This window comes from Scatophagus argus, chromosome 1 (genome assembly GCF_020382885.2).
Source record: "Scatophagus argus isolate fScaArg1 chromosome 1, fScaArg1.pri, whole genome shotgun sequence".
NCBI lineage: Eukaryota > Metazoa > Chordata > Actinopteri > Scatophagidae > Scatophagus > Scatophagus argus.
This window is the reverse complement of record NC_058493.1, coordinates 13,942,096-13,966,871: the sequence shown is the minus strand read 5'-3', so window position 1 is coordinate 13,966,871 and position 24,776 is coordinate 13,942,096. Positions and strand designations below refer to the sequence as shown.

Genomic DNA, 24,776 nt, shown 5'->3' with positions numbered 1-24,776 from the left:
AATTGCTCAAAGGTGTACAAAAATATTCATTAAATCACAGGCATCAGTTGAGTGACCCCACTGACAAATTTGTGAAAAATTGTTTCACATTTGGTATTTGAAGATCCAACGGAAGAACATAATGATAATAACCAATATTAGGCTAATTTGTTTTCTTGATTCTTTAGCAAAGTGTCAAGAACAAAGTGATCTGAAGGAAATTTGTGGGGGAGCACACACTTTGCTCAGACGGTCAGGAGCCACCAGCTGACTCACTAAGCTGCTCATAAGCACCCAGTGTCTGAGAATACCAGCTGTAATCTAATCCCCCAAAAGGCATTTGTCTTTCCCAGTCCTCACCAGTCCCCACCCCAATTACAGACAACAAACTACCAGACCTGGTCAGCTGGAAAGCAGGTGTGAATACCCCTGGTGCAGGATGAGCAAACACAGCTGCAGTAGTAATAGAGGAAGTAGAGTAGTCCGTGCTTAGTTCAAAAGAAGACCCTTGTAAGTTCCTTTAGCCTTTCAGGAAAGACACAAGGATGCTCCAACAAGCCACCATGCCACCCCACCTAGTATCATTTCAACCAGACAGTTGAGCATGGTTTACCATCAAACCTGCACAAGACAAAGAAGAAATCATTTACAATTTCCCACAACAGCGGATTAATCTAACATAACATCGTCCAACTAATATGTCAGTGTATGAGTTCAACAAATTTGACTGAAAAAACTCATATTTCAGTTTTTCTTGTCTACAAATATCGGGTTCTCTAAGAGTCAATCACAATTCCGTTCATGGTAATGTAAAAACATATGTTGATTAATTCGTGTCAAAGGACTACAACTGTTAAGTTCCCATAACATACAAAACATGGTGACTGCTCGGTGGTCCTTTGCTCTGGTCTGTTTCGAGCTGTTGGCCAAACAGACACAAGCGCGCGCTCACGGTGGCTATCGTTTGTCTCCCCCTACTGAGCGAGGTGGCCAGCATTGTGCAATGTGAAAGCTTTCGTTGTGTTATTGTTGATATGTATGTTTGTGTACAGTCCTAAATATAAACATGAACCTTTAGGAAAGCCGAGGTAGTACAAATATAAAGGTCTATAAAGGTGTATTTACCGATGACCGCTGCGACAAGCCACAAAAAGCCTGTAGGCCAAAATTATAAACTTATTTTTCATTTGAGTCACCTGGCTGAATGCAAATGCATTTGCACAGCACATCAATTTTTCGTACATTATTTGCATCTGTAGCTTTTGAGAGAAGGCGTGAATAGGATGAACATGAGGCAGAGAAGTATAGTAATGCAGCAAAGGTAGTAAAGTAATGCAGAAGGGCTGCACATGATCGGCAAGTAATACATAGAGGGTACACTCAGTATATTCCCGTCTCTCAATTTAAAAACACATCCTCTTGTGAGCGTGCCAAAATAAATAATGCATCATCTGATTAATATGCTTCAGTCTATTGCAAGCAAATGCTACAGCATAAGGAATATGTTGTATCATAATGTAACATATCATTTGCACAGTCACGTAAAGAGCAGTACATATTTTAAAGCTTATTAGATATATTAAATATGTTAACGTATATGTTTTACATTGAAGGATTCGCGCCGGAAGTGGTATTGTTGTCGCGGCTGGCGGAGCGCGAGCGAATCACAGGTTTCACGCCATTTTGAGATAGTGGCCAGCCTTACAGCAGCTACTCGCTTGAGGGATCGACCCTTTTGAAGATATGCCGAACACTTAGTCGTTTTTTAAAATTGCCATCACGTTATTATTTGAGTGGTTATCCAATTGTTATCACATTTCTAACCCAGATTCCTCTTCCAGCCATGACCACTGAGGGAACAGCCGACCAGGTAACTTGTCTACTTGCGCTTGTGCTGAGGAGCAAGCTAACCGCTATCAGAATTTAGCTTATGTGTTATTCTTAGAATAATGTTAGCAGTTAATAATCTGGTGCTGCATATGCACTATGTTGTGACTTTTTATACGTCAGTATTTGCAACGAATACAAAGTTATGGGGGCAGAAGTGATATGTCGGTAGGGGTTTGTCGTAAACCTGTAAGTTTGGCCTGCCGTCCGCCATATTGGCTAGTTAACTGTAGCGTTGTTGCTGCTAGTTGTCCAATAGTTGAGCGTTGAGCTAATTTCGGGTTACCTGCAGGTTAACTTGATCTTAATCTACAGTTACCTTCAGTTAGCTAGAATCATTGATTGTAGATTTTACGACGCCACATGCTTGTCAGTGGCTCCAGCCATGCTAGCTATAAAGACCTAGCTAGTTAGCGGAAAGTGGTGTTGATTCGATTTATCTGTCAGATAGTCTTATAAATACGCCACATATTGCAGGACCGCGGCCAGTAAATTGGGGCTTTATTAGTACATACGTAATCCATCCCGCGACAATATGCATGTATTTTAACGTTATGTCGGCATTCTCCAGTTGTGGGCTCTTAGTGTCGTCAACACACAAGTTGTATCACATTGAACTGCAGGTCTGTTCAGCAGCATAACCTTTTTGTCTTGTGCCATTTGTGTTATCTTGCAGGCTGCTGCAGAGTATATTCCAGAGAAGGTGAAGAAGGCAGAGAAGAAGTTGGAAGAAAACCCATATGACCTTGACGCATGGAGCATTCTGATTCGAGAAGCACAGGTTTAGTGACACAGAGTTGCATTACTGGGGATAAGTGAACTGGGTAATCGGGTGGGGGGTTAGGAGTTATAGATTGTTTAAATTACTAAGTATTTAATCCTTTTTCCCCACATAATTGCTTCTTCTGTGGAATGTAAATGCATTCTCCTTCTTTAGAATCAACCCATAGATAAAGCAAGGAAGACTTATGAGCGACTTGTCACACAGTTCCCAAGTTCTGGCAGATTCTGGAAACTATTCATTGAAGCTGAGGTTAATACTTTTTCTTTTCTTTAGTGTGCATGGCTGGGAGTTTTTCTAACATGATCAACAACGTGATTTTCACACAAAAAAAATGTCTCTTTCGTCAGTGACATTTAAAGTCACAATTCTTGTTTTGAACCACCAAGTCTGGCTACCTTGCATCTTTAACCTGTATAGTTCACATCACAAGAGTAATGAATAAAGATATTTTGACTGGTGAAAGCATCTACTTGCCTGAGAATGTCTTACACATTGAAGAGCCTAACTTGAACATGGATGTAGAAAATTTTAATTTGTCAGGCTCCAGCTGGATTCATTAAGAATTGTGCCTTTAAACAAAAAACAGAGGGGGATTTAGCTCTAACCGTTTCTTTTTCAGAACTTTCTTATGTTAAAAAAAAAACAACAAAAAAAAAGACAAACATTCTCTGCGTCGTATTTAAATGGGGTAAAGTGCATTTGTTGCATGTTTGGTCTGCAACAGTATTAAAACTATTTTAATGGTATTGGAGTGCATTAGCCTTTTATTCACTTGTCGTGTCAATTTATTGCCTCCTGTGTCATTTCTTTCGGGTAATTTTATATACAGTTATTTTGATTGTGTGGCCCAATCTGTCCTTTCTTTACCCTGAGACATTTCTCCCCACTCCTGAATATATGACCAGTGACCCATTTACCTTGATGCCATCAACAAAGCTTTGCTGTTATGCAGTCAACTGCTCATAGGATGATTCATTTTCCCTTGCACATAATCATTTTTTGCTTACCTGGTGAAGTGCACTTCCTGATGCCCTCCCCCTGTGCCGGTGACTACTGCACTTGGTGTTAAGCACATTGTTGCACAGCAACATCAAGCATCTAAAATTAGCTTGTAGTTTCAAGTCCAGTGTGTAGTTCTGGCAAATTATTACCCAACTGCTGAGCAGAATGTTGTTGTATGTTGTGGTTGTGGTTTGTTTTGGGGTCCCCCCCCCCGGGTGAAGCTACCCCTGCCTTCTCATATTCTCCATACCCTCATCTCCAGTCTTCACCCACTTGGATTACCCAGTGCGGGAAAAGCCCTGGAGTGATATTTCATGCAACAGACATATTTGTTATGAAATGAAGGGAAAAAACTCCCCTGCCTTTTCCAAATGAAGTAGGCTTCTCAGGAACAGTATGAAATAATTTAGTCTAGCCTGCAGATGGCACTAACTGTACTCATGCCAGAAAGGCATCAGTGTGTCCACACAGCTAACATATTGTTCCCTCTAACAAAGATGAAGGCCAGCAACGGCAATAAGAAAAGAACAGAGTGGCCACTAAAACTAGTAGATATTTCATTTGTGGATCTTGAAGAATATGCTTAATTTTGGAGAAACTATGGTATATTTAAATATCCTAACATGACCGAAGCTTGATTTTTATTTTATTTTATTTTTTTTTTTTGCAGCAGGGACAGATTTAATGTCTAACATTTTTCTTAGCTTTTTTTTAAAGGCAAAATATCTAATATCTTCTGGCAGAAAAGTTGTAATTTGAGATTAATACATACAAGTGCAGCTTTGGACTCTGATTGTTGATGGGTGGGTAATTAAAGTATGTAAAGTATTTAACTGACAAGTGCATCCATTGCAAACAGATTAGATATTAGCCAGTTGTTGGAGTGACTTGTATGTGAAGACAAAAAATAAAGGAAATAGTACCCGTTAAGGCAAATGCTTAATGTGGTTTGCTTAGGTTATTTAAATATGGCTTTATTCTTGTATTTTAGTGTCATTTTCCTAACAAAATAGTAAGAAAGACTCAGAATATTAGGGTTAAGGTGGAAGAGGAGTTAATTATACAGAGAATAGACCAGTTCTTTAGAATGTTTATTTTCAAGTTAAAGCTTTATTCTCTGATTGTTACATAACCTCTATCCACTAGACTCCAAATCACAGTTGGATCCATAATACAAGTTAGGTATGTTTCTGTTTCCTGAAATGAGAGATTGGATATTTCAGTTTACCTGGAGTTTGATTCATTTATTGCATTAAAGCAGGAAGTGAAGTTTTAAAATTAGAAATCTGGCATGTATGGGTAGGGTATTTTAATAACTTACATATAATTCACAGTTCATAGAATAAAGTATCCAACCTTATTTGGTAAGTATGTGCACAAGCTCTTATTTCCCTCTCGTTATTAAAAACTATGAATGTACTGGCCTAAGGTAGAAGCCCCTATAGCCTGACAAAACTCACATTTTGTGTCGTAGTATTTCTCATTTTCAGTATTAAGCAGTGTATCCTTGTGTGAGAGCATAGTTCTCTTGAGATTTTACATAGAACTCCTTTTAAAGTTGCACAACAGGCAAATCAGATCTTTTGCTGTGCTAACGTCTTCTTTGTAAAGCCCTTTTTTAAGTAGGATCAGGTTCATTTACTACGTTGACTGAAATGCCCAGAGGAGTATTAGAAATGTGCCTTTGAGCGTAGGTTGCTAGCATATGCTGTTTGAAACTATGTCTAATGTTGAATTTTGTTTTTTGACTCCATAACAACATGTCTAAAACTGTGTTGTGTGAGAAGAGCGTGTTGAGATTATCCCAGTCTGTCAGTTTTTGAGACTAATTCAGGAAAGTTTTTGTCATGCTTTTTAAAATTCCTTTTCATTTCTTTTTTTTAAGCTTACAGCACAGGTGGTCTGTTCTGTTACACAAAACTTACTGTTTATTTTGAGGAGAGAAACCAGCAGGAACTACAAACACCTGCAAAACTCGAATCAGCTCTGAGTCTTAATTTATTTTTCCATGTTCACAGCTGCGTTGTAGTGCACAGTTTCATACTTAGTTAATTTAGGTGTAGAATGATCTTACTCAGTAAAATTGGATTGAACAAATGTCATAATTTTGATCTAGTTCTTTCCATCCTGTTTTTCTGAAACTGAGTTGACCAGCAAAATTGTCAGAGCAGTTGTCCTCACTACCAGTAGTGAGGATGTCATGATTTATTTTCCCACAGGGAATTATGCCATCTCAGTTTTTTTTTTCAGCCTCCTACCTCCCATATGGAGTTTGTATAATTACAGTTTTTACATTGTATTGTGTAACCATATGTGAACCATTTTTTTCTCATATTAAAGTAAGTTGATAGTGTGTTAGTTGTAGTTTTTTTACAGCAGTTTTACCATTATTTTAAAGGTTTATGTAGTTGATCTATTTCTGGGTAAAACATGGAAGTATGCAGGATTAGTGTAAGTTTCTGTAAAGCCTCCATAATTGTCGTAATTCAAATGTTTTACACGCTGAGAAGCTCAGAAAATCTTGCATTTAGTAATTGTCAGTGTTGGTTATTCTCAGGAAGCTCAAAGGAATAGTTAAAGTTTCACATTCCAGGTAGTGTAAATTAATTTCATGGCTACCAATAAACACCACACTTCTTCTTTCACTCTGACTATTAGAAATTTACAATTGTGTGCAATCGGTGTTCACTGCACTGAATTACAAGGATTCAGCTTTAAAATGGGCATAAGTGTCATTAATTTGCTCATTTAATTTGTTATTTATCTGGTATAGGACGTTAATTTGGCCATTTGCATGAATTGCATGCAACACGTTTGAATGTTTACATTGTTTTGTTGATTACATAAATTACAGAAATAAACTTTCATTAAATGTGCCACTTTTTCATTGGATACTGTGTACTCTTTGTACATACCAATGCAGGTACAAATAAATGTTTATCAGGCCTTTAGTTGAGATGTGACGGGGGAGATGAACAGGTTGCAATCACATTAATCAGGAAGCAGGAAGTTTAGTAACAACAGGTCATTTAATCAACCTGACAGGGTGGAGTTCATTTGATGCTATTTTCAGAATTCTGTAAAATGCTTTTAACCCCAAAACCTGCACTGCCATTATGTTGTTAATTTAACTTTAACACCTTAACATTTTTGCTTATTGATGCCCCTGTCATCATACAGCACTGCACTGTACTTTCTGTGCCGTGGGGGATTTACCTGCTGTATAAACTATGACTGTGTGACCTCCAGGCTAGCTCTCCTATGTAGAGCACATTGATGTGAACACAGTGGGACAGGATAGGCCCGAGGTACTAACACCTCAGGAACAACAGCGTCCCCTGTCCCTACTGAGGGGTGCTGTGAGACGTTCACTTCAGTTCATCCACAGTAGGCGACATGAAATTTGTTGCTACCACGGTGTTTACCAAGGGAACAAACTCTCCAAATGTTGTGAAATAGGTTTTTGGTTTTAAAAAGTCAAATGTTGTTTTTCCAAAATTCTAAAAGTACTTTCTGAGTGTTACCTCTGGCATTAGTATTTAAAATCTGCATGCTAGTTTTTTTTTTCTGTAACACGTGGTCACTGGTGTTTTCTGGGTTATTTGGCGGAATCCACAAAGAAAATAAACCCCTTTTTAAAAGTAATTTGTCATTCTTGTGTGAATTTCACTTTGTTGATCTTTAGGCTCCTGTGTGTGTGTCTGTGTGTGCATACATACTTGTACATCTATCTTTGTGAGAACCAATTTGAAGATTCAGACATGGTTTTAAGTTTTAAATTAGAATCATTTGGGTTGGGCTAATGGTTGGGGTTTGGCATTTAGAGGGGATGGTCAGGGTAAGGGACTAAGGAATACATTATGCCGTTGAGTGTCCTCACATTTATAGAAGTATAAATGTGTGTCTGTGTGTGGTCATATTTGCATGAAGACTTAAATGTAGAAAAGATGTATGAATTAATATTGCATTTACACTCTTTGTTTGCAGATCAAGGCTAAAAACTATGACAAGGTAGAAAAGGTAAGTGTCCATCACACACGAAAGCTGACCAGTGTGTCATTTCGATACATAGGAGGGATGACTGTTTGATGTTGAATGTTTGATATTGCTATTTGAAGCTTGTGCTTTCCTCCAGAATGTGCATCCCCACACTTCTATACTGTCCATTAAACTTGTTGTATTGTAAAATGCCTAAAACATAAATGTGAAAGGAAAGGAAATTAATGTCTTACTCAGAAATGATGCAATAGGGAGAGTGTGTCTTTTTTAATGAATGGAGGTTCTTGGAAATAAGTGTTGATTTTATTGCCTAATGACTTGCAGCCATAGTTACGGTTTTGTACTAGACTGTTTGTATTATCATGACTTTAATTATTTGGTCAAAAACAAACATTATTGTTTCATCTCTATCCTGGTAATTAAGTGCATTGAAATGGAATTAATCTGCTGTTTGTTCACTGGTTTTCCATTTTTAATAAATGATCTGACTACCTTATGTTCAGTTTTTGCCTGAATGTTCGTTCCACACATCAAACAAGCTTCATTCTCTGGTGTTTTCATTGAGTTCGGAGGTGTTCACCGAAGTCTAGGCCACATCTGAGGCCAGTTTAATGAAGCGTGATAACTGAAGTGCACTGCATGCCTGTGCTGAGTAAAACATGCTGGGACATCCCAAAATCTGACATATGGGTTAAAGCAAAAACTGTTTTTCTGGTTGCATTGGTAATCCTCCTCTGCTGGATACGCCCCTTATGATCAGCTAGTTTGAGCATGTGTTAATAAAGCCCAAGCAATGATACCCTGAAGGTGGGCGGTTGTCTTCTTGAATGTGCACAGTATTTATATAAAATGTGTCTTTGTGTGTCTCTTGCAGTTATTTCAACTTCCTCTCTTCTTGCCTCTGTAGTTGTTTCAGAGATGCCTAATGAAAGTCTTGCACATCGACCTATGGAAATGTTACCTCTCATATGTGCGAGAGACCAAAGGGAAGCTGCCCAGCTACAAGTAAGACAAACGCTGCATAGCGGAGATATGTATGCTGAAGTACTGCAATGTTGTGAAATACACATTTTACTCCATATATTTATTTTCTTCCCCTCAGAGAGAAGATGGCTCAGGCCTATGACTTTGCCCTGGATAAAATTGGCATGGAAATTATGTCTTATCAGGTACACAGATCTGAACTCTATATTTGTGTGTGTAAGTTTCTGTTAACTGCTCTCAACTAATAGCTATTCTTTGCATTTCCAGATTTGGGTGGACTACATCAACTTCCTCAAAGGAGTGTAAGTGGGTTTTTTTTTCCCCTGTAATACTGTGAAACTTTATAAGCTGTTCCCTCTTAAATGTTGGCATTTTTGTCTTGTGTTCCGCTAGTGAGGCTGTGGGCTCGTACGCAGAGAACCAGCGGATCACTGCAGTACGGAGGGTGTACCAGAGAGGCTGTGTGAACCCCATGATCAACATTGAGCAGCTCTGGAGAGATTATAGCAAATATGAGGAGGTGTGTGACCCATCCAGACCTCTGGCTTTTGTCTGCCCACATTTTCAGAGTTTATAGCTGATGTCTCTTCCATGAACAGGGAATCAATGTGCACTTGGCCAAAAAGATGATTGAGGATCGTAGTAGAGACTACATGAATGCAAGGAGAGTGGCAAAGGTGAGACAAGTCACGCAGATCTGTTTTGAATCCATGGGCTGAATATTACCTGACCTGGCTGTCTTCATAAACTCAACCCATTGTTATATGGTTTGTCTAATTCAGGAGTATGAGACTGTGATGAAGGGGTTGGACAGGAATGCGCCCTCAGTACCGCCACAGAACTCCCCTCAGGAAGCCCAGCAAGTGGAAATGTGGAAGAAATACATCCAGTGGGAAAAAAGCAACCCGTTGCGCACAGAAGACCAGACGCTCATCACAAAGAGAGGTGACTATTCATAGTCAGGAAAGATTGTGTTAGAATTTGTAAATCTTTTGCTGTATTTGCCTTGAATGCCTTGCCTGGTGTCCAATTTTAGTCATTTATTGATCATAGTCGATAGAGATACATGAAATATGAAGATTTTTATCCTGTAGGAAGCCACTAGAGGGCGTAGGTTGGTATTTTTCTTTAGCAGATTGTTTAGCTGTATTGATCCTGTGTTTTTTGAACTGTCGTCAGTTGCCCTTGTGGTTTGCTTTGCAGTGATGTTTGCCTATGAGCAGTGCCTGCTGGTGCTGGGCCACCATCCTGACATATGGTATGAGGCAGCACAGTACCTGGAGCAGTCCAGCAAGCTGTTAGCAGAGAAAGGGGTAAGTGATAAAACCCTTTAGACTTTGAATTTGGTGTGATAAAAAGTATTAAAAAGTATACAAAGTATTTTTGAGGATTTTTTCAATCTCAGCTCAAAACTCTTTAAATGTTTTTTTTTTCCTCTCAGGATATGAATAATTCAAAGCTGTTTAGTGACGAGGCGGCAAACATCTATGAACGTGCCATTGGGACTCTTCTGAAGAAGAACATGCTTCTGTACTTTTCCTTTGCCGACTATGAGGAAGTGAGTGTCCAGTTGTTTTATGGAAGACAAACTGTAATCTAGCCAGGAAGAGACACACATAATCAGTTTTGCTCTCCTCGCAGAGTCGCATGAAGTACGAGAAGGTCCACAGCATCTATAATAAACTCCTGGCCATCGAGGACATTGACCCCACCCTGGTCTATATTCAATATATGAAGTTTGCCAGGAGGGCGGAAGGGATCAAATCAGGTCGCACCATCTTCAAAAAGGCCCGTGAGGATGCACGCACTCGTCACCATGTCTATGTGACAGCAGCGCTGATGGAGTACTACTGCAGCAAGGTGAGAACACATCATTGCCTGTGTAGTATGTGTAAGTGTATATGTGATCTGTCAATGTGACAGAAAATTCTTATAAACTCTTTTTGTCTTTCCTAACAGGATAAATCTGTGGCCTTTAAGATTTTTGAGCTTGGTTTAAAGAAATATGGAGACATTCCAGAGTACATCCTGGCATACATTGATTACCTCTCGCACCTTAATGGTAGGTTAATCCATTAATATAAGCAGTGATGTTCTGGTTTCAGCTGTTAGATGAAAAATTTGTCTCTTGTTATTGTCATAGTAAGGAAAGATGAATGTGTAACCCTGTTTTTTCTTCATCTCTCCAGAGGATAACAACACCAGGGTTCTGTTTGAACGTGTCCTCACCTCAGGAAGCTTGTCACCAGAAAAGTCAGGGTAATGTCCGCTGCTGATCATGAGTTTCATGTTTCTATGTAAGTGATATTTAGTGATGTTTGTTGATTTGCGTTTCTTTTCATTCTGCAGTGAGGTCTGGGCTCGGTTTCTGGCTTTTGAGAGCAACATAGGGGACCTGGCCAGTATTTTGAAGGTGGAGCGACGGCGATTCACTGCCTTCAAGGATGAGTACGAGGGCAAAGAAACAGCCTTGCTTGTAGATAGATACAAGTTCATGGACCTGTATCCTTGCTCTGCTAGTGAACTCAAGGCTCTTGGATACAAGGTGTGTATTTTGCCCTCTCTTTCTCTTTATACAAATCAGGCTTTTCTCTCAGCTGATATTCAGTCAGTTTCTGCTGTGTGTTCGTAGGATGTGTCTCGTGCCAAACTGGCAGCGCTGCTCCCAGAGACTGTGGTGGCGCCCTCTGCGCCTGCCTTAAAGGATGAAGCTGACCGTAAACCAGAGTACCCCAAACCTGACACAAATCAGATGATCCCCTTCCAGCCTCGTCACCTCGCCCGTACGTAGCCCTTACCTGCCCAAGCTCCTCAAATTCTGAATTGTATATTTTTTATTTTGTTTTACTTTTTGCAGATATGTTGTTCTTATTTCTCTACACCACATTTTTTCCTGTATGTACTTGTAATGCATAAAAGGATCCATGTTTGATGTCCGCTTCCTGTGTTCCTCCTTACAGCTCCAGGTTTACACCCAGTCCCTGGTGGTGTTTTCCCAGTCCCCCCTGCTGCTGTTGTCCTAATGAAGCTGCTTCCTCCACCTACGTGCTTCACTGTGAGTAGCAGCAGCTTAATACTATCAAGCTCATATTTACTGGTAATGTTTTTGTCCTGCTAGACTGCAAAGAGTCTGTGGTTGTTTCTTGCTGCAGGGTCCCTTTGTTCAAGTGGATGAGCTCATGGAAACTTTCAGGAGATGCACGCTTCCTGAGAGTAAGTTGCTTTTGCCAGCCAGACCATTTCTATTTTCAGCCTCACTAGTAACATGGCTCTGGTGATGGAAATGTCAGTCAGACGTTTGGTCAGTCATTCAGTGATCAAATGAACACTGAAGCATCTTGACATGTGCTTGATGAACTGCCATAAAATGTGTTTCAGTGTGTCAGAGGTTTATTCTGCCCCCCATCTGACATGTTACTGATGTGTTTTCTGTCTCCGTAGCTGTTGATGCTGCTGTAGAGCTGATCACTGGCAGACAGCCTGATGCAGGAGGGGAGGGCAATGGATCCATGGAGAACCATGCTGTTGCCAAGTCACTCAAGAGGCCTAACGCAGACTCTGACGAGGAGGACGACAAAGGAGCTGTGGCTCCGCCCATACATGACATCTACCGTGCACGCCAGCAGAAGAGGATTCGATAAACAACCACTCAGTCCTACAAGAATGTAATCTTAACACGTGGTCCGATGGAGTAAACGTACATGTGCACGCCTCTCAGTGCGTCTGACAGATTAATCATTCATTGATCTCTGTACAGAAGACAGCATATATACAGTGTACACACTCACACCGACACACATACCGTATGTGCATCTGAGTGTTCTTGTGGCTTTTTTGTTAACAGTTTTTATTTTTAAAGACTGACCATTATACTGTAAAAAATTTTTAATTCAACTATTGATTTTGGCACACAGCTCAGTTTTGGCCTTGTGATGTCCCAGTGATGGCAAAGTTGATTTTTTTCTTTTTGTTTTTTTTTAGATAACTGGAGATTCAGTTCCTTTCAATAAAAATGGGAAAGAAAACATTTGAGTTGTTGGGTTTTTTATTATTATATTATATTATATGATTTATTGCTATTTTATCAAGATGTCTTTTAGCACAGACCTTACTATTACCATTAGGGGGCAGCACATGACAATTAGTTGTTGACCTGACAGGAGACAAGACAGCAGGATTTTATAAGCTGATATTTTTCTCCTCTTCTTAAGCAATTTAAAAAGCTTCAATTGTATATATGATGGGGTTTGCTTCTGTTTGCATTTTAACTATGTAGACTTTCAGATAAAAATTTTTTAATGTATTTGTAAATCGTCGTAGACTAATTTAGCTACCATATCCGGACAATTCTTTATTTGCGACACATTTTGCTTACTGAAAATAAATGTAACTTTCACTGTGAACATTCAATGTCAGTCAGCTGCTTATTTTCACACTGGTCTGATTACATCATTATTTGTCAGCCCAGCACAGCCTTTGTTCTGAGGGTGAGGCAGCCTATCTCAGCTCTATCACAGCTAACACTGTGGCATAAAGCAGCCTGTGCAGAACACACCTGTTTGTTGCTTTAAACCATCTGATTAAGTCAAAAAATAAGGTCTGTAATAAAACCTTTGCATTTAATAGCTTCTGGATGATGAATGATGAATACACTCCCCACTAAGAGTATCTATTAATTGCCCTCAGTGTCAGGTTAGTTGTTGGTTAAAAACAATGACAAAATATCAAGCAAACTCAACCTAAAAGTGCTTCCAATTTGCTTTTTGTTTGCTTTGTTGTTGTTTTTTTTATTATTATTATTTTGCAGAGAAAGTACGTGTTGTAAAACAGTTTTCACATGTTTGTAGGGAACCTCAGAAGCATTAGACAGCTATGCCATACTGAACAGAAAGCCATGTATGTGTAAGACCTGTGTGGGGGTCGAGTAAGAATGAACAAAAAGTACTGCAAAATGGAATATTAATTGTATTTTATGAATAAATTACTTGACACATCAGATATCACTGTACGCATTTCATCAAATGATACACGTTTTGTGTCTGCGATGAAAAAGGATAAACGTAGCTGTATGGATGTTAGACAGTTTTAGTGTGACCTGGCAGAATCTGAACAAATATATGAACAAGATTTATGTTCATTTAGTTTAGTCTGTCTTTTGTCACCTGAAAATGTGGAAGTGATTACCTTATTCAAAACAGAACTCTGAAGACGCCACTAAAACGCAGCTATGGTTTAAAAAAAAAAATAATAAAGTACAAACATCTGTTTTGCTGATTCGTTGCAACAAACACAAAAACCCAGAGGGCTGACTCATGAATGTATGGGACTGTTTACTACAGCACATCAGACTTTCAGATTTCCCAGGTTCAGATTTCCTTTCCTCAGACATTGTTCTACTGTGCATCATGCTGTATGTGAGAAACAACATGAACAGACACATTTTTTAATGCTAACACTATTATCCACTGAAAGACAGACTTGTCCCTGCTGGCTGAAGACACAGAACTCCATCAAAATGCATTGCAGTGTGATGACATTAAAAAAACAAAAGAAAAAACAACAACAACAACAACAAAACTTCAACATCATTTGGTTATTGTTGTCATTCTGGCAAAGTAAGAGTCTCATATATAACCGACAAGGATTTTTCATGTTAGTGTCCTGCACCAAACCAAAAAATCTATGTAATTTAAGTTAATAAGTCCTTAAAAATTGCAGCTCATTAAGAGTCTCTACAATTAAAATTCACATTCTTGTTCAGTAGTCTAAACTATTGACATACAAGCAAATACAACACAGATACTTACTATACTGCACATCATTTACATCACTTTAAATCTACCTCTTTTTACAGTATAATACACCAGGTGTTAAACTAATAAATATCACCGTAGCATCATGTTGATACTGGACAATCTCTTTCCAAAGTACTGAACAAAAATCTCCGGGTGGCCTTTATAAAACTGTCCCAGCAGCCGTCTCTTTTCTTTGGTGGAGAGTTTAGGGTTCTCGTGGATTGTCCGGAGTAACGACCAAAGTTCCTCTTTAGTGGTTTTTTGTGAATTTTCTGAATAGGCCTTAGGGCTCACTCTTGTGCAGTACGTTGACCCTGCAGTAAAAGGATATTGGAAGAAACAGAAAATAAATGAGGAGAGAGTTCTTCATTCATGAGAATGGATTTTTACCAAAGCAGTCATATAAACAGAACATATAATATAAATACACACACAACCCTGATTCCAAAAAAGTTGGGATATTGTGTAAAATGTAAATAAGAACAGAGTGCAATTATTAACTGAGCCTTTCGAGGATGCTCCTTTCATACCTAATCATGGTACAGTCACCTGTTACCACTGAACCTGTTTGCCTGGGGAATGTGGGTACCAGGTGTTTTTTGAGCAGGACACAACTTTCCCAGTGTTTTGTTGTCCCTGTCCCAACTCGTTTGCTGACATTTAATTCATTCATAAGTATATATTAACAAAATCCAATGAAGCTGATTAAGTAAAATATTACATGTATTGTCTTAATACTGTTTTCAATTGAACATATTTCACAAAGGATAAGCAAATAAGCTGTTTTCATTGACGTCTTAGACAACACTGTTCAATGAAAATCTGCAAACCTGTTATCATATTTGGATCCTTCCCTTTCACAATATTCATTATTCTGTCACTGACCATCTTGTGCAGTGAAACGGGAATCTGGTGGGAAAAGAGAGCAAAAGAAGACATGAAGTTTCCATTTATTTATTTCTGTATTTATTTATATGAGTCAGTATAGTCAAGAATAAAAAGTTAAAATGATTATGTTTCACATAATCCCATTTGTCACACTCGTTCTATAGATATCTGATGTCAAGGTTGCAATCCTGCATCTAAACAGCCTGTGCAAACAGCATTTTGTAGGTGTTGTAACAATGAACATCTCTGTAAGACAACAACATATCAGCTCAGACTAACTTCTCTTGCAGAGATGATGACTGGCTGACTGGAAACACACACACTCACACACACACACATATACACACAATGACGAAGAGACAAATGAGGAAGACTCACTTTGAACAGATCACAGTGGTTGTCCATCATGAAGAGAACCATCAAGTCCACCTTTCCTTTGGAGAGTCTCCTGCTGTAGACGATGGCACCGGAGAAAGACCTTTTCACCGCCATTCTGTTCTCAATCTGACAGAGATTTATTTCAAGTTAACAAAAACCAAACACACACGTGCGCAGCCTCACAACAAATGCACACAAGCACTCACCTCTTTGTGCAGTTTGACCTCCTGTGGTTTGGCTGCAATGGCCATGAATCTCAGGAGCCTGCGTAACTCCTCCCTGCTGCGAGAGTCCTGCAGCTTCAGGCTCAGCTGCAGAGTCTCTAGAGCTTGCTCTTGCTTGCCGTTTACTGACAAGAGACCATCGAAATTACAGAATGAAAACGCTGAACTTGAGAAAAGTTGCCTTTTTGATAAACACTGCAAGGGCAGCAACATTTACGAAACCTGCCTTTATCCATCTCCATAAAAACCTCATGGACAGGACACCAAAGAGATATGATAGGCCCTCGTCTTACCGAGTAGCTCCGAGATGCCAGAGTGGATGTCGAAAATGTGGTTGCTGAACAGAGGTGGCTGTTGTGTGTGTCCGTAATGCTGAGTCAGGACCTCGTAGAGCAGTCTCTTACACTGGAGCAGGTCGTCAGCGCAACCTGCCAAACCCCGACTGACCTCCACCACCAGTTCATCAGGCAGAAACTCGAGACAATCAACTGCCCCTGACATCCACTCATCAGCCCTAAAGAAAGGGAAGAGTACTCATGTTAAACACAGCCGACTGGTCAGAGTGATGCAACTCAGGGATGGAGAGATAGAAGAAAGGTCAGGTAAGCTCTTGACCTCAGCTGTAATAACTCTAGTAAATACATCATCACAACTAGGCTAAAACCAGGTTAAACATTTGCGCATTTCATCCTGATTATTTGCTTAAGTAGAAACAGTGACACTATACTGCAAAAACACATAATTACAAGTAGCCAAAAAGCCATGCATTCAAAATGTCACTGAAGTAATAATATACAAGTGTTAGCAACAAAATGTACAACCAACACCACAAGCAGAATCAAAATTACGTTACGAATGCTCACTGAATTATTTTTAAAAAAGCCCAATTATTACCTGCCTTCTTTATTAAAAGAACAATAGTTTGCTTTGTTGCCCACAGAATTCTGTGACCTATAATATGAAACCGCATTCGCTGTTACCACTACAGGTTTTGCGAAATCAAACAGGACTGAGATCTTAAGAATTACAACTTTAAGAATCCAAAGGAAAAGTACTCATTATGCAGAATAGGCCACGTCAGTGTTATACTGTTATTTTAAATAAATGTAGTTGAGTAAAATGTACAGTAAGCTCCTTTGAAATGTAGTGGAGCATAAGTATAAAGTAAGAATAAATGAACATTCTCAGATGAAGTGCAAGTACCTCAAAATTATATTTAAGTACAGTACTTTAAAGGTAAAATATACAACATCTGCTGTTATCACACTAGAGCACTAGCATGTCAGACCAAAATAAATGCGTACGACATTCACTCAATAAAGCTGTGGGAAAAAAGGAATCTGAACACACACAACACTCATAAAACTCAGACGTGAGGACAGAGTGGGACTCACATGCATGCGCCAACAGCCCAGCCATCAAAACACATAACAGAGAAGCTCAGATACCATTAATCCATACATCTTTAGAGAGCAAAGGGTTGTTTGCTGCCACATTAATGTTCAAAATATTGTATATTTAGTCTTACTTTCCACCACTGTGTATAACTGTGCAAACAAAATTTTAACTGTGACAACTGCCCATCACTTTGCAATCAAATCAGCGAACCAGTGCTTATTTCCTGCTAGTTAAAAAGCAAAACACAACCAGAAGTGCAAAGTCCTTATGTACATACCCCAGCAGTTTGTTAAACAAGGAATACAGATTTGAATGAGACTAGAAGTTGAAGTTGCAGTTTATATCTGTTCAGACCCATACAACACGTGTAGTGACTGATAGAGGACTCCATCACATGGTGTAAGGACAGTCACCTCAAGCTCAGTATCATCAAAACCAACAAGCTTGTGGTGGACTACAGTGTTGCAAATATGGATAAATTATAAAACGTGAATGCTTCACACATCTTCAACCAAGAAGCACAGAAGATCTTTACAATCGGCGCGGTTTCAAGGTGGGCACTCAAGATTATCGTCACCAATTCAGTATCTGACCCAGTGCGAAGTGTGACCAATGCCTGCCCTCCTGTTACGGAGTTGAATAAGGGAGAATTTTTTTCAGAATTAGTGCATGAATTTTTGTGGTGTTTTATAAGGTCAGTGATATGATGTTGACCACCAAAATCTAATAAGTTCATCCTTGAATGCAGGTCAATATTTGCTCCAAATCTGAAGAAATTCTCTCAAAAAATACCAAGTATCACAAACTGAAAACATAACGCCTCCGACCACAGCTATTGCCAGTGCGGAGGCATAAACATGAAGTTTTACAGAAGACTGCAGAACTGTAAAAGCTGTACTGGACTTACTGTGCCTCGCTGAAGGCCTTGAGGACCTCACGGTCTAGGTAGCTTGATGTATACAACAGGTCCGGGTCACTGTCCATGCAATGCAGGGGAGGTTGCGATGTGTCTTTACCCTCTAACAAGTCCTCCAACAGGGGGAGCTCTATCAGCTGCAGCAGTCTGAACACTGCCTGCTGGTGCCAAACCTCATCCACAACTGTACAAATACATGAGTTGAAAGCCACAAGGGTCAGAGCTATGCAGATACACAGACACATAGTGTGAAAGAGATTTCCAAACACCATTTTCATGCAGTTTTTGAGTTCACGTCACACCATTCTAATCTGTCTCATCAGATAGAAGATGACTTACGCTCTTGTGAGAGGCCAAGGTTGATCATCTGAGGGGTGATGGTGGAGGTCAGGTTGAGGTTTTCAAGCACGTCCTCCAGTGATTTGTTTGATTTTACAGGTGAGTGGGTGCAGTAGCCCAGCACGTCTTGTCTGAAGAGCCACATAATAACAGCAATCAGTGGAAATGATTGAGCAAAAAAAAAAAAAAGAGAACAGACTCATTATGGGAACAAATGTGGCATCAGGCTGCACATGCTTTCTACTACCTGTGATTCAGTCACAGTTGTGCTGCTCTGAGTTTGGTTATTTCAAATCACAGAAAATAAACGCTCAATTTCCAGGACTGAATGATTTCTGATGAACATTAAATAGAACATTTTCTTTTCTGTTTATTAACATTATCCGGATGAAGACTTAAACTGACTTGGCCCATCTCACAAATAACAAACGCCTTGTTTAAATCGTCAGAGCAAACGGTTCCTCTGAATCTTTCATCTCCCATTAGGGACATCAGCCGCGCTCTCTGGTCCAGCCTGGAGCTGTCACGCTCACAACGCAAAGTGCTGAGGCCATGTGTCGTCTCGCCTGTTTTTGTCTCCCTAAGTGCCCAGAAATGACACTGAGTTGAGATTAAAGGAATAGTTTCATATTTCAGGGGAAAAACTTGTACTTGCCAGACTCTGTAGCAGAATGCACTCGACCTGCGGATCACTAATTAACACCCTCTCTTTTGTTGAATGTGTACAAAAAAATGAAGTGTAAAATGACTTTGCATGCGGTCATGTGCTGGGCTACTTCTGGGCTCAGTAGTGATCACCGTGACCTTGAATGGTAAGTAACAGACACTCCAGGAAGTTACTAATCCAACACATTAGCCTGAATAAATAAATGAACTTTTCTTCAGTAAACAAATAATATATAACATTTCATTTAGTGAGTCTTGGGAGCGCTAGTAGGCAGACGTCGTTACTTTTGTTACGGAGCTTTCTCTCTCTGTTTCCCTTCTTTGTGGCAAGCAAAACCAGCCAGTTGCCTGCAGTGGCTTCATATTGACCGACGAACAAGAGAGCAGCCTCTGATTTAAGCTTGCATTTGAACTCACTGTCACATACTAGTAATGGGGTGGGGGTTGAATTTTCTGGAAATTATGAGTATCAAGACACGACTGCATGATGGAACTTTAAGACTCTCAGATTATGGCTCACTAGTTCTCAGAGGCACCCAGTTTACAGCTAGACCGGATTTGGGATTAGTTCAGGAGGAAGGAGAACAAAGAAAATCAAAAATGCAACCTGAAGATGTTATGACATGAGCCCGTACCTTTCATGTGACGGACTATAGCCGTTCTTGTTCCTGTTCATGCTCGGTGAGTCATAGCCGCTCTCGATGGTGCTGGTGGAGTGAGAGCCGGTGTTGTTCAGCGATGATGAGGAGCTTGTCGCTGGGCTCAGGAACCTGTACAGACTGCAACTACTGTCCTCAAATGTGGCTCGCTTCTTTTCCTTCCCAAATACTTTAATGCCCACTGGCTCAAACACTCTCGAGTCCATCAGGGCCTGGCAGAGGCGTACGGCCTTGTAGCGAGGCACCGCCTCATCGCCAAAGAAGCGGTTCAAGGTGAGATGTGCCAGCACAACGTCCACGGCCTCTGAGCCCAAGAAGCAGTCATGGTAGGACTTCAGGTTGTGGCGTCGGCGCTTGACCTCCACATGAGTGTGGAGGTTAGAGATGATGCTGCTCCAGATATAGGTGGCCCGGAAAGGTTTCCCAGCCATGCCTTGTCCTAGTGGTGGAGGAGTGGAGAAAATCAGCAGAAGGAAAAGAGAGGGAGGAAAGACAATAAGAAGAAGCGAAGAGGGAGTGCCCTAGACACTGTATGATGGCGGTTCGCAGGATTCACATTTTGATTGCTGCACAGACTTAAACCAACTGAAGATGATAGTCAAGCAATACCAACAGTTTTACACACACATGAATATGTGGAGTAACTACAGTATCCACACGTGACTGAAAGGATTTGCACAAGATTTCTTACAAGTTTTTTTTTCAAGATCCAAGTATTATTCCACAATTCTGTCTATTCTCTCTCTCAGAAACTACAGGGAATTGTACTTCCTATCTTTAGCGAACACACACTCTCTCTCTTCTGTGTAATTTCACAGAATTGAAGTCACAGCATGTGGGCGTAACAGCACAAGGATCAGTGCATCTGACAGGGGTCAGAGACAAACTCAAATCCTCTTTTGGGCCGTTCTTGTGTACAGTGTGTTCAAAATCTTCATTTTAATTCATTTAACAGATGTCTAACTCCTCATGGTCAAATATCACAGTCAAACAGTGTAGGTTAAAGGCATTGAGAAAAACAAAGAGCATCAGCTATGCCTGATTTTCTTACCAGAACAGACACCTGATGCAATCTTTCAACAGAGCCAAACTCAATTGCATGCACAAGGAAATGGAGACAATGATCATATTGTGAGCCTTCTCTCACAAGAGATATCCTCATATCCCGATTCCTGCTGCATTTTCCACTGGATGTGCTGTTTTGCTACTGCTACATGCACACAAATCAGAAGATAACTGGGTCAAACAAACACTAATATATTCAGCACTCCACCATTCAATCTGTCAGTGTATCTCATCTGTCCATTTGCTTCTGAAAGGTTGTCGCTGATGATAAACTTGTGTGTCATTCACTGCCATGCCAGACCTATTAAAGAAAGCAGATCTGGCCATAGCGAGATGTTAGCATGGCTTTCATCTCACAACAGGAAATGTTAAAGCCCATTGAACAAATGTTAGGGGGAGGATCTGAGGGACTGAGAGGCCAGAGGCCATTAATCAGGCATTGTCAGCGGCAGCCAGGCTCCGTGTTATGATAACAGCATATGACAAACGCTATTACCGACCCATCTGTAAAACTTGACACTCGCCAAAACACTCAGGGACAGTGCAGCAGCAAGCAGCTGTTCACCCACTCATTCAAAAAAAAAAAAAAACATGCTTGTATAGGAAAACGCATGGCAGATTTCTCTGTGATCTGCTGATTAATGGGATACATCGACGTCAAACTGTGTCTCCCTCTGGGGGGAGAAGAAGCTGTCCTGAGCTGGGGATTTGCATATCAGGAAAGAACAACAGGGACTGCAGCAGTTGTTCAAGGAAGAATACCTTTCAGCAGTTTATATAAAAGAATCATGAGACACAGATGAAGCAGTGAATTAAAACATCCCTTTCACTAAAGTCTGAAAATGATCTTTAATATAAACATGATAACATAAAGCAAATATCAGTTACTATAAACTCGACATGAAATGCAGAATATTGCTGGCTTGACGCAGGGTTGGTGGTAGTACAAAAGAAACTACATTATCAGAATGAAATCCTTGATTTAGGAGTATGGGCAGGACCATCTGGAGGATCCCATCAGGGGTCCCTGGATTACCAGTCACACAATAAATCCGGATCTTATCATTATCAATATCAATTAATGCTTGTCAAAAAAAGAAAAAAAAGGGGGGGGGCGGTGTCAGGTGAGGGTCAAAACAATCCTGGGAACCCGGCTGGGCGCTGTCACCTCGTGTTGCTCGCGCTAGGCTGAGATTTGAGCCCAGTTTGTACAACTGACGCCAGACTTCTTCCCTGTGACTTTGTCCCTCTTTTTAAAAAAAACACACAAAATGCAAGAGGAGAGTGACCTATCTGAGCCAAGGACAACAGTGCACCGGGTGTTTGCACACATCAGTGGAGGTAAATAACCGCAGAGGGAGCAGCGCAGTCGACACAAGGGGGACATTCCCCATGTGAACCGTCTCCAAACCCGAGCTGCGCTCTGAGCGCGGCAGCAAACCCAAAAAAAATCAGTGCGTTTTGAAGGACTGCTGCCATAACCTGCACCAAGCTGGACTAACGCTTTCACATAATGAAAACGCGCTGTGGCAACACCAGACCAATGGCAGCGGGTTGTTAATAGCCTGTGGCAGATACCTTCATTCCTCCTGCATGCTGAGACTGGTGAGATTAACCGATCGAGCCCCAGGACACAATCTGAACGCGCTGATCCACTATTGGCCCGCATGGATTTGAATTGTGTGACATATAGTGTATGGTGGCCTGTATACACAAACCCACACACACACACAGAGAGAGAAATCACCTGTGTTTTAACACAAACACTGGCTTGCTGCAGAGTCGGCACTCAGCACAAATGTAAAACAAACAAAAAAAACCCCACAAACACCATCCTTATTAATGGCTGATCTACAAAACAATAAGTGACCTGTTAAACTTTAATAAATCCGTCAATTATTTACCCTTTATGAAAGATGCCTTACAATTGGTTTCCTATGTTGTTCCAAAACTTCACAATGCGATACAATGCAGATTCAGATTCTCAGAAACAGCGGACTTGGACTCGACTCAAAATCACTTTATAGCAGACAAAAAAAATCAGATGGAGTTAGACCACATATTTTATACAAAAAGAGAAAAAAAAAAGTAGCACAAATAGTCCCAGACACACACGGTGTTAGTAAAATATCTACACGGTTGAAGCCAGCAGTGGCACATTAAAATTCTGCAGTTTCAGTCAAATCCAAATTAGCAGTAGGCGACACATAAAAAAACATCTCACCTCGACACGGCTTGTTACAGAACTAAATAAGACAAACTCTTCACTTTACAACATTATCTCAGACGCCGCAAGACATTAAAAACAAAACAAAACATCAACCGTGCATTTTACCAACTACAGTTGACGAAACTGGTCTTACCTGGTGTTCGCTGCATGAAAACTTCTTCCAGTGACTGTAAAGAAAGCCATTCAGTCCATGTCCTTCACTTCACAACGTGACGCACGCAACTAACTACAGTCAAGCCCGAAACCGTCCCCTCCCACTGCGATGCATTATTCATGTCCCCAATCACCGTCCTGCCCGCTGATAATGAGCCTCTCACTGGGTCCCTGCAGCGGAGCAAAAGGCGCACTAATTCTTATTCTTATTATTCTTACATCTGGGCAAATCTTTGTGAACTGAAACTGCAAAGGAAGGAAGAAAGGAAGAAAGAAAGGAGGAAGTGTATCCAAAAACAAAAGGCTTTACTTTTACGGGTGCCTCAAACTTTTTGAAAGTTTAACAGTAGATGTGGAATTGGCTGTGATTATTATTTTATTATTTAAGTGTACGTCCTTGAAAACCTTTATTTGAGTAATATTAGTGGAATGATATTATTTGTATTTCATGTAATTATTTATGGGTTGATATTTTATATTTTATTTGTATGATGTTTTGATTATTACTGTTTTGTTTTGGGGGTCAGGTAAGAGGAAATATAGGTTCCTCCCTTGTGTTTGTAGGGGGAAGGTTTTTCAGGTAAGGCAGGAAGAAACCGCAGTGTTGGAGTTTATTAAAGAAGCAAACCAAAATATTGGTATTCCCACTGCCCCGGGGGTGTGCTACCTTTACCTTCACCCTGCTTCTACCACCACAAGAAAAGACAAGGCTACAAAAGCATTATAATACAGCTTGGCATTTGTAACATTTCTCACTTAAGTCCTTTGTGAAACTTCGTTTAAAGGAGCGTGAGTGTAAAGGAAATGCTAAAAATCCAGGAAGTTTTCACACAACCTTTCACTCACCGGTCACTCCCTTAAAGCCTACACTCGAAGGAACTCTGGTCCGATAAAGAGCATAATGTTAACAGCAGTCACCGTGTGAGACGGGTATGGATATTCTGAGAGTTTGTGTGAATGGCATGTAAAACAACTCCTCCATCCCTCAGTCAAAACAACAGACATCCCTGTCAACAGACATAATACTGAAACATGTGACTGCAGGGGCCTCAGGTGTCAAAATGGCCCTGATGCTGTTCCAGTCCTGCCTGGGATCACTTCTACAGCTGGATTGTCACTCAACTTATGTGACTGCCATCATAAACAAACAAAAGCACACCCGAGAGCTGCAGCAGGGACAGATTTCACGGACAAAGAGTCTGACCTGGTGCCTTATTTCTTGAGGTGTAATCCGACAATGGAAATGTAGTAAGCCGATACTGTAGTCTAAACCCAATATTGGTCACTCACTGAAAGGGAGACTGACAGGAAGATAGCTATTATCGTCTTGAGACATACACATGGTGCAAAGGGTGAAGTATGCGACCGGGACAAACCAGTTTGACTCCTGTTATGTGAAAAAAAATGCACTTTTACATCAGATGAAGTGA

At 40.3% G+C, this 24,776-nt stretch overlaps 2 protein-coding genes across 2 annotated transcripts; one reads left to right on the top strand and one right to left on the bottom strand.

Annotated features, from left to right (window-relative positions):
- The first annotated feature begins 1,625 nt into the window (after nucleotides 1-1,625).
- Nucleotides 1,626-12,657, top strand: cstf3 (cleavage stimulation factor, 3' pre-RNA, subunit 3). The gene is made up of 20 exons (XM_046384922.1): nucleotides 1,626-1,849; nucleotides 2,543-2,647; nucleotides 2,804-2,899; nucleotides 7,640-7,672; nucleotides 8,559-8,656; nucleotides 8,754-8,820; nucleotides 8,903-8,937; nucleotides 9,029-9,155; nucleotides 9,235-9,312; nucleotides 9,418-9,580; nucleotides 9,839-9,948; nucleotides 10,077-10,193; nucleotides 10,277-10,495; nucleotides 10,595-10,697; nucleotides 10,825-10,894; nucleotides 10,985-11,180; nucleotides 11,268-11,418; nucleotides 11,596-11,690; nucleotides 11,788-11,848; nucleotides 12,077-12,657. The coding sequence occupies exons 1-20, from the start codon at nucleotides 1,823-1,825 to the stop codon at nucleotides 12,274-12,276; spliced, it is 2,151 nt and encodes a 716-aa protein (XP_046240878.1). The 5' UTR covers nucleotides 1,626-1,822; the 3' UTR covers nucleotides 12,277-12,657.
- A 930-nt stretch (nucleotides 12,658-13,587) lies between these two features.
- Nucleotides 13,588-23,448, bottom strand: depdc7a (DEP domain containing 7, paralog a). The gene is made up of 9 exons (XM_046384935.1): nucleotides 23,327-23,448; nucleotides 19,875-20,337; nucleotides 18,574-18,704; nucleotides 18,226-18,418; nucleotides 16,214-16,434; nucleotides 15,903-16,045; nucleotides 15,697-15,822; nucleotides 15,261-15,339; nucleotides 13,588-14,744 (listed from the first exon to the last, which is right to left on the bottom strand). Exons 1-9 carry the CDS (start codon nucleotides 23,340-23,342, stop codon nucleotides 14,521-14,523), a joined length of 1,596 nt encoding a protein of 531 aa, XP_046240891.1. The 5' UTR covers nucleotides 23,343-23,448; the 3' UTR covers nucleotides 13,588-14,520.
- Between the last annotated feature and the right edge of the window lie 1,328 nt (nucleotides 23,449-24,776).

Excerpts from the sequence above, each read along its gene's own strand:
- cstf3 (XM_046384922.1), top strand. The coding sequence starts at position 1,823 with ATGACCACTGAGGGAACAGCCGACCAG. Across the intron at positions 1,850-2,542 it reads CTGAGGGAACAGCCGACCAG|GCTGCTGCAGAGTATATTCC; the intron begins GTAACTTGTCTA and ends GTTATCTTGCAG. Across the intron at positions 9,949-10,076 it reads AGCTGTTAGCAGAGAAAGGG|GATATGAATAATTCAAAGCT; the intron begins GTAAGTGATAAA and ends TTTTCCTCTCAG.
- depdc7a (XM_046384935.1), bottom strand. Across the intron at positions 18,705-19,874 it reads TATAGTCCGTCACATGAAAG|ACAAGACGTGCTGGGCTACT; the intron begins GTACGGGCTCAT and ends GTGGCTCTTCAG. Across the intron at positions 16,046-16,213 it reads TGGCATCTCGGAGCTACTCG|TAAACGGCAAGCAAGAGCAA; the intron begins GTAAGACGAGGG and ends GTCTCTTGTCAG.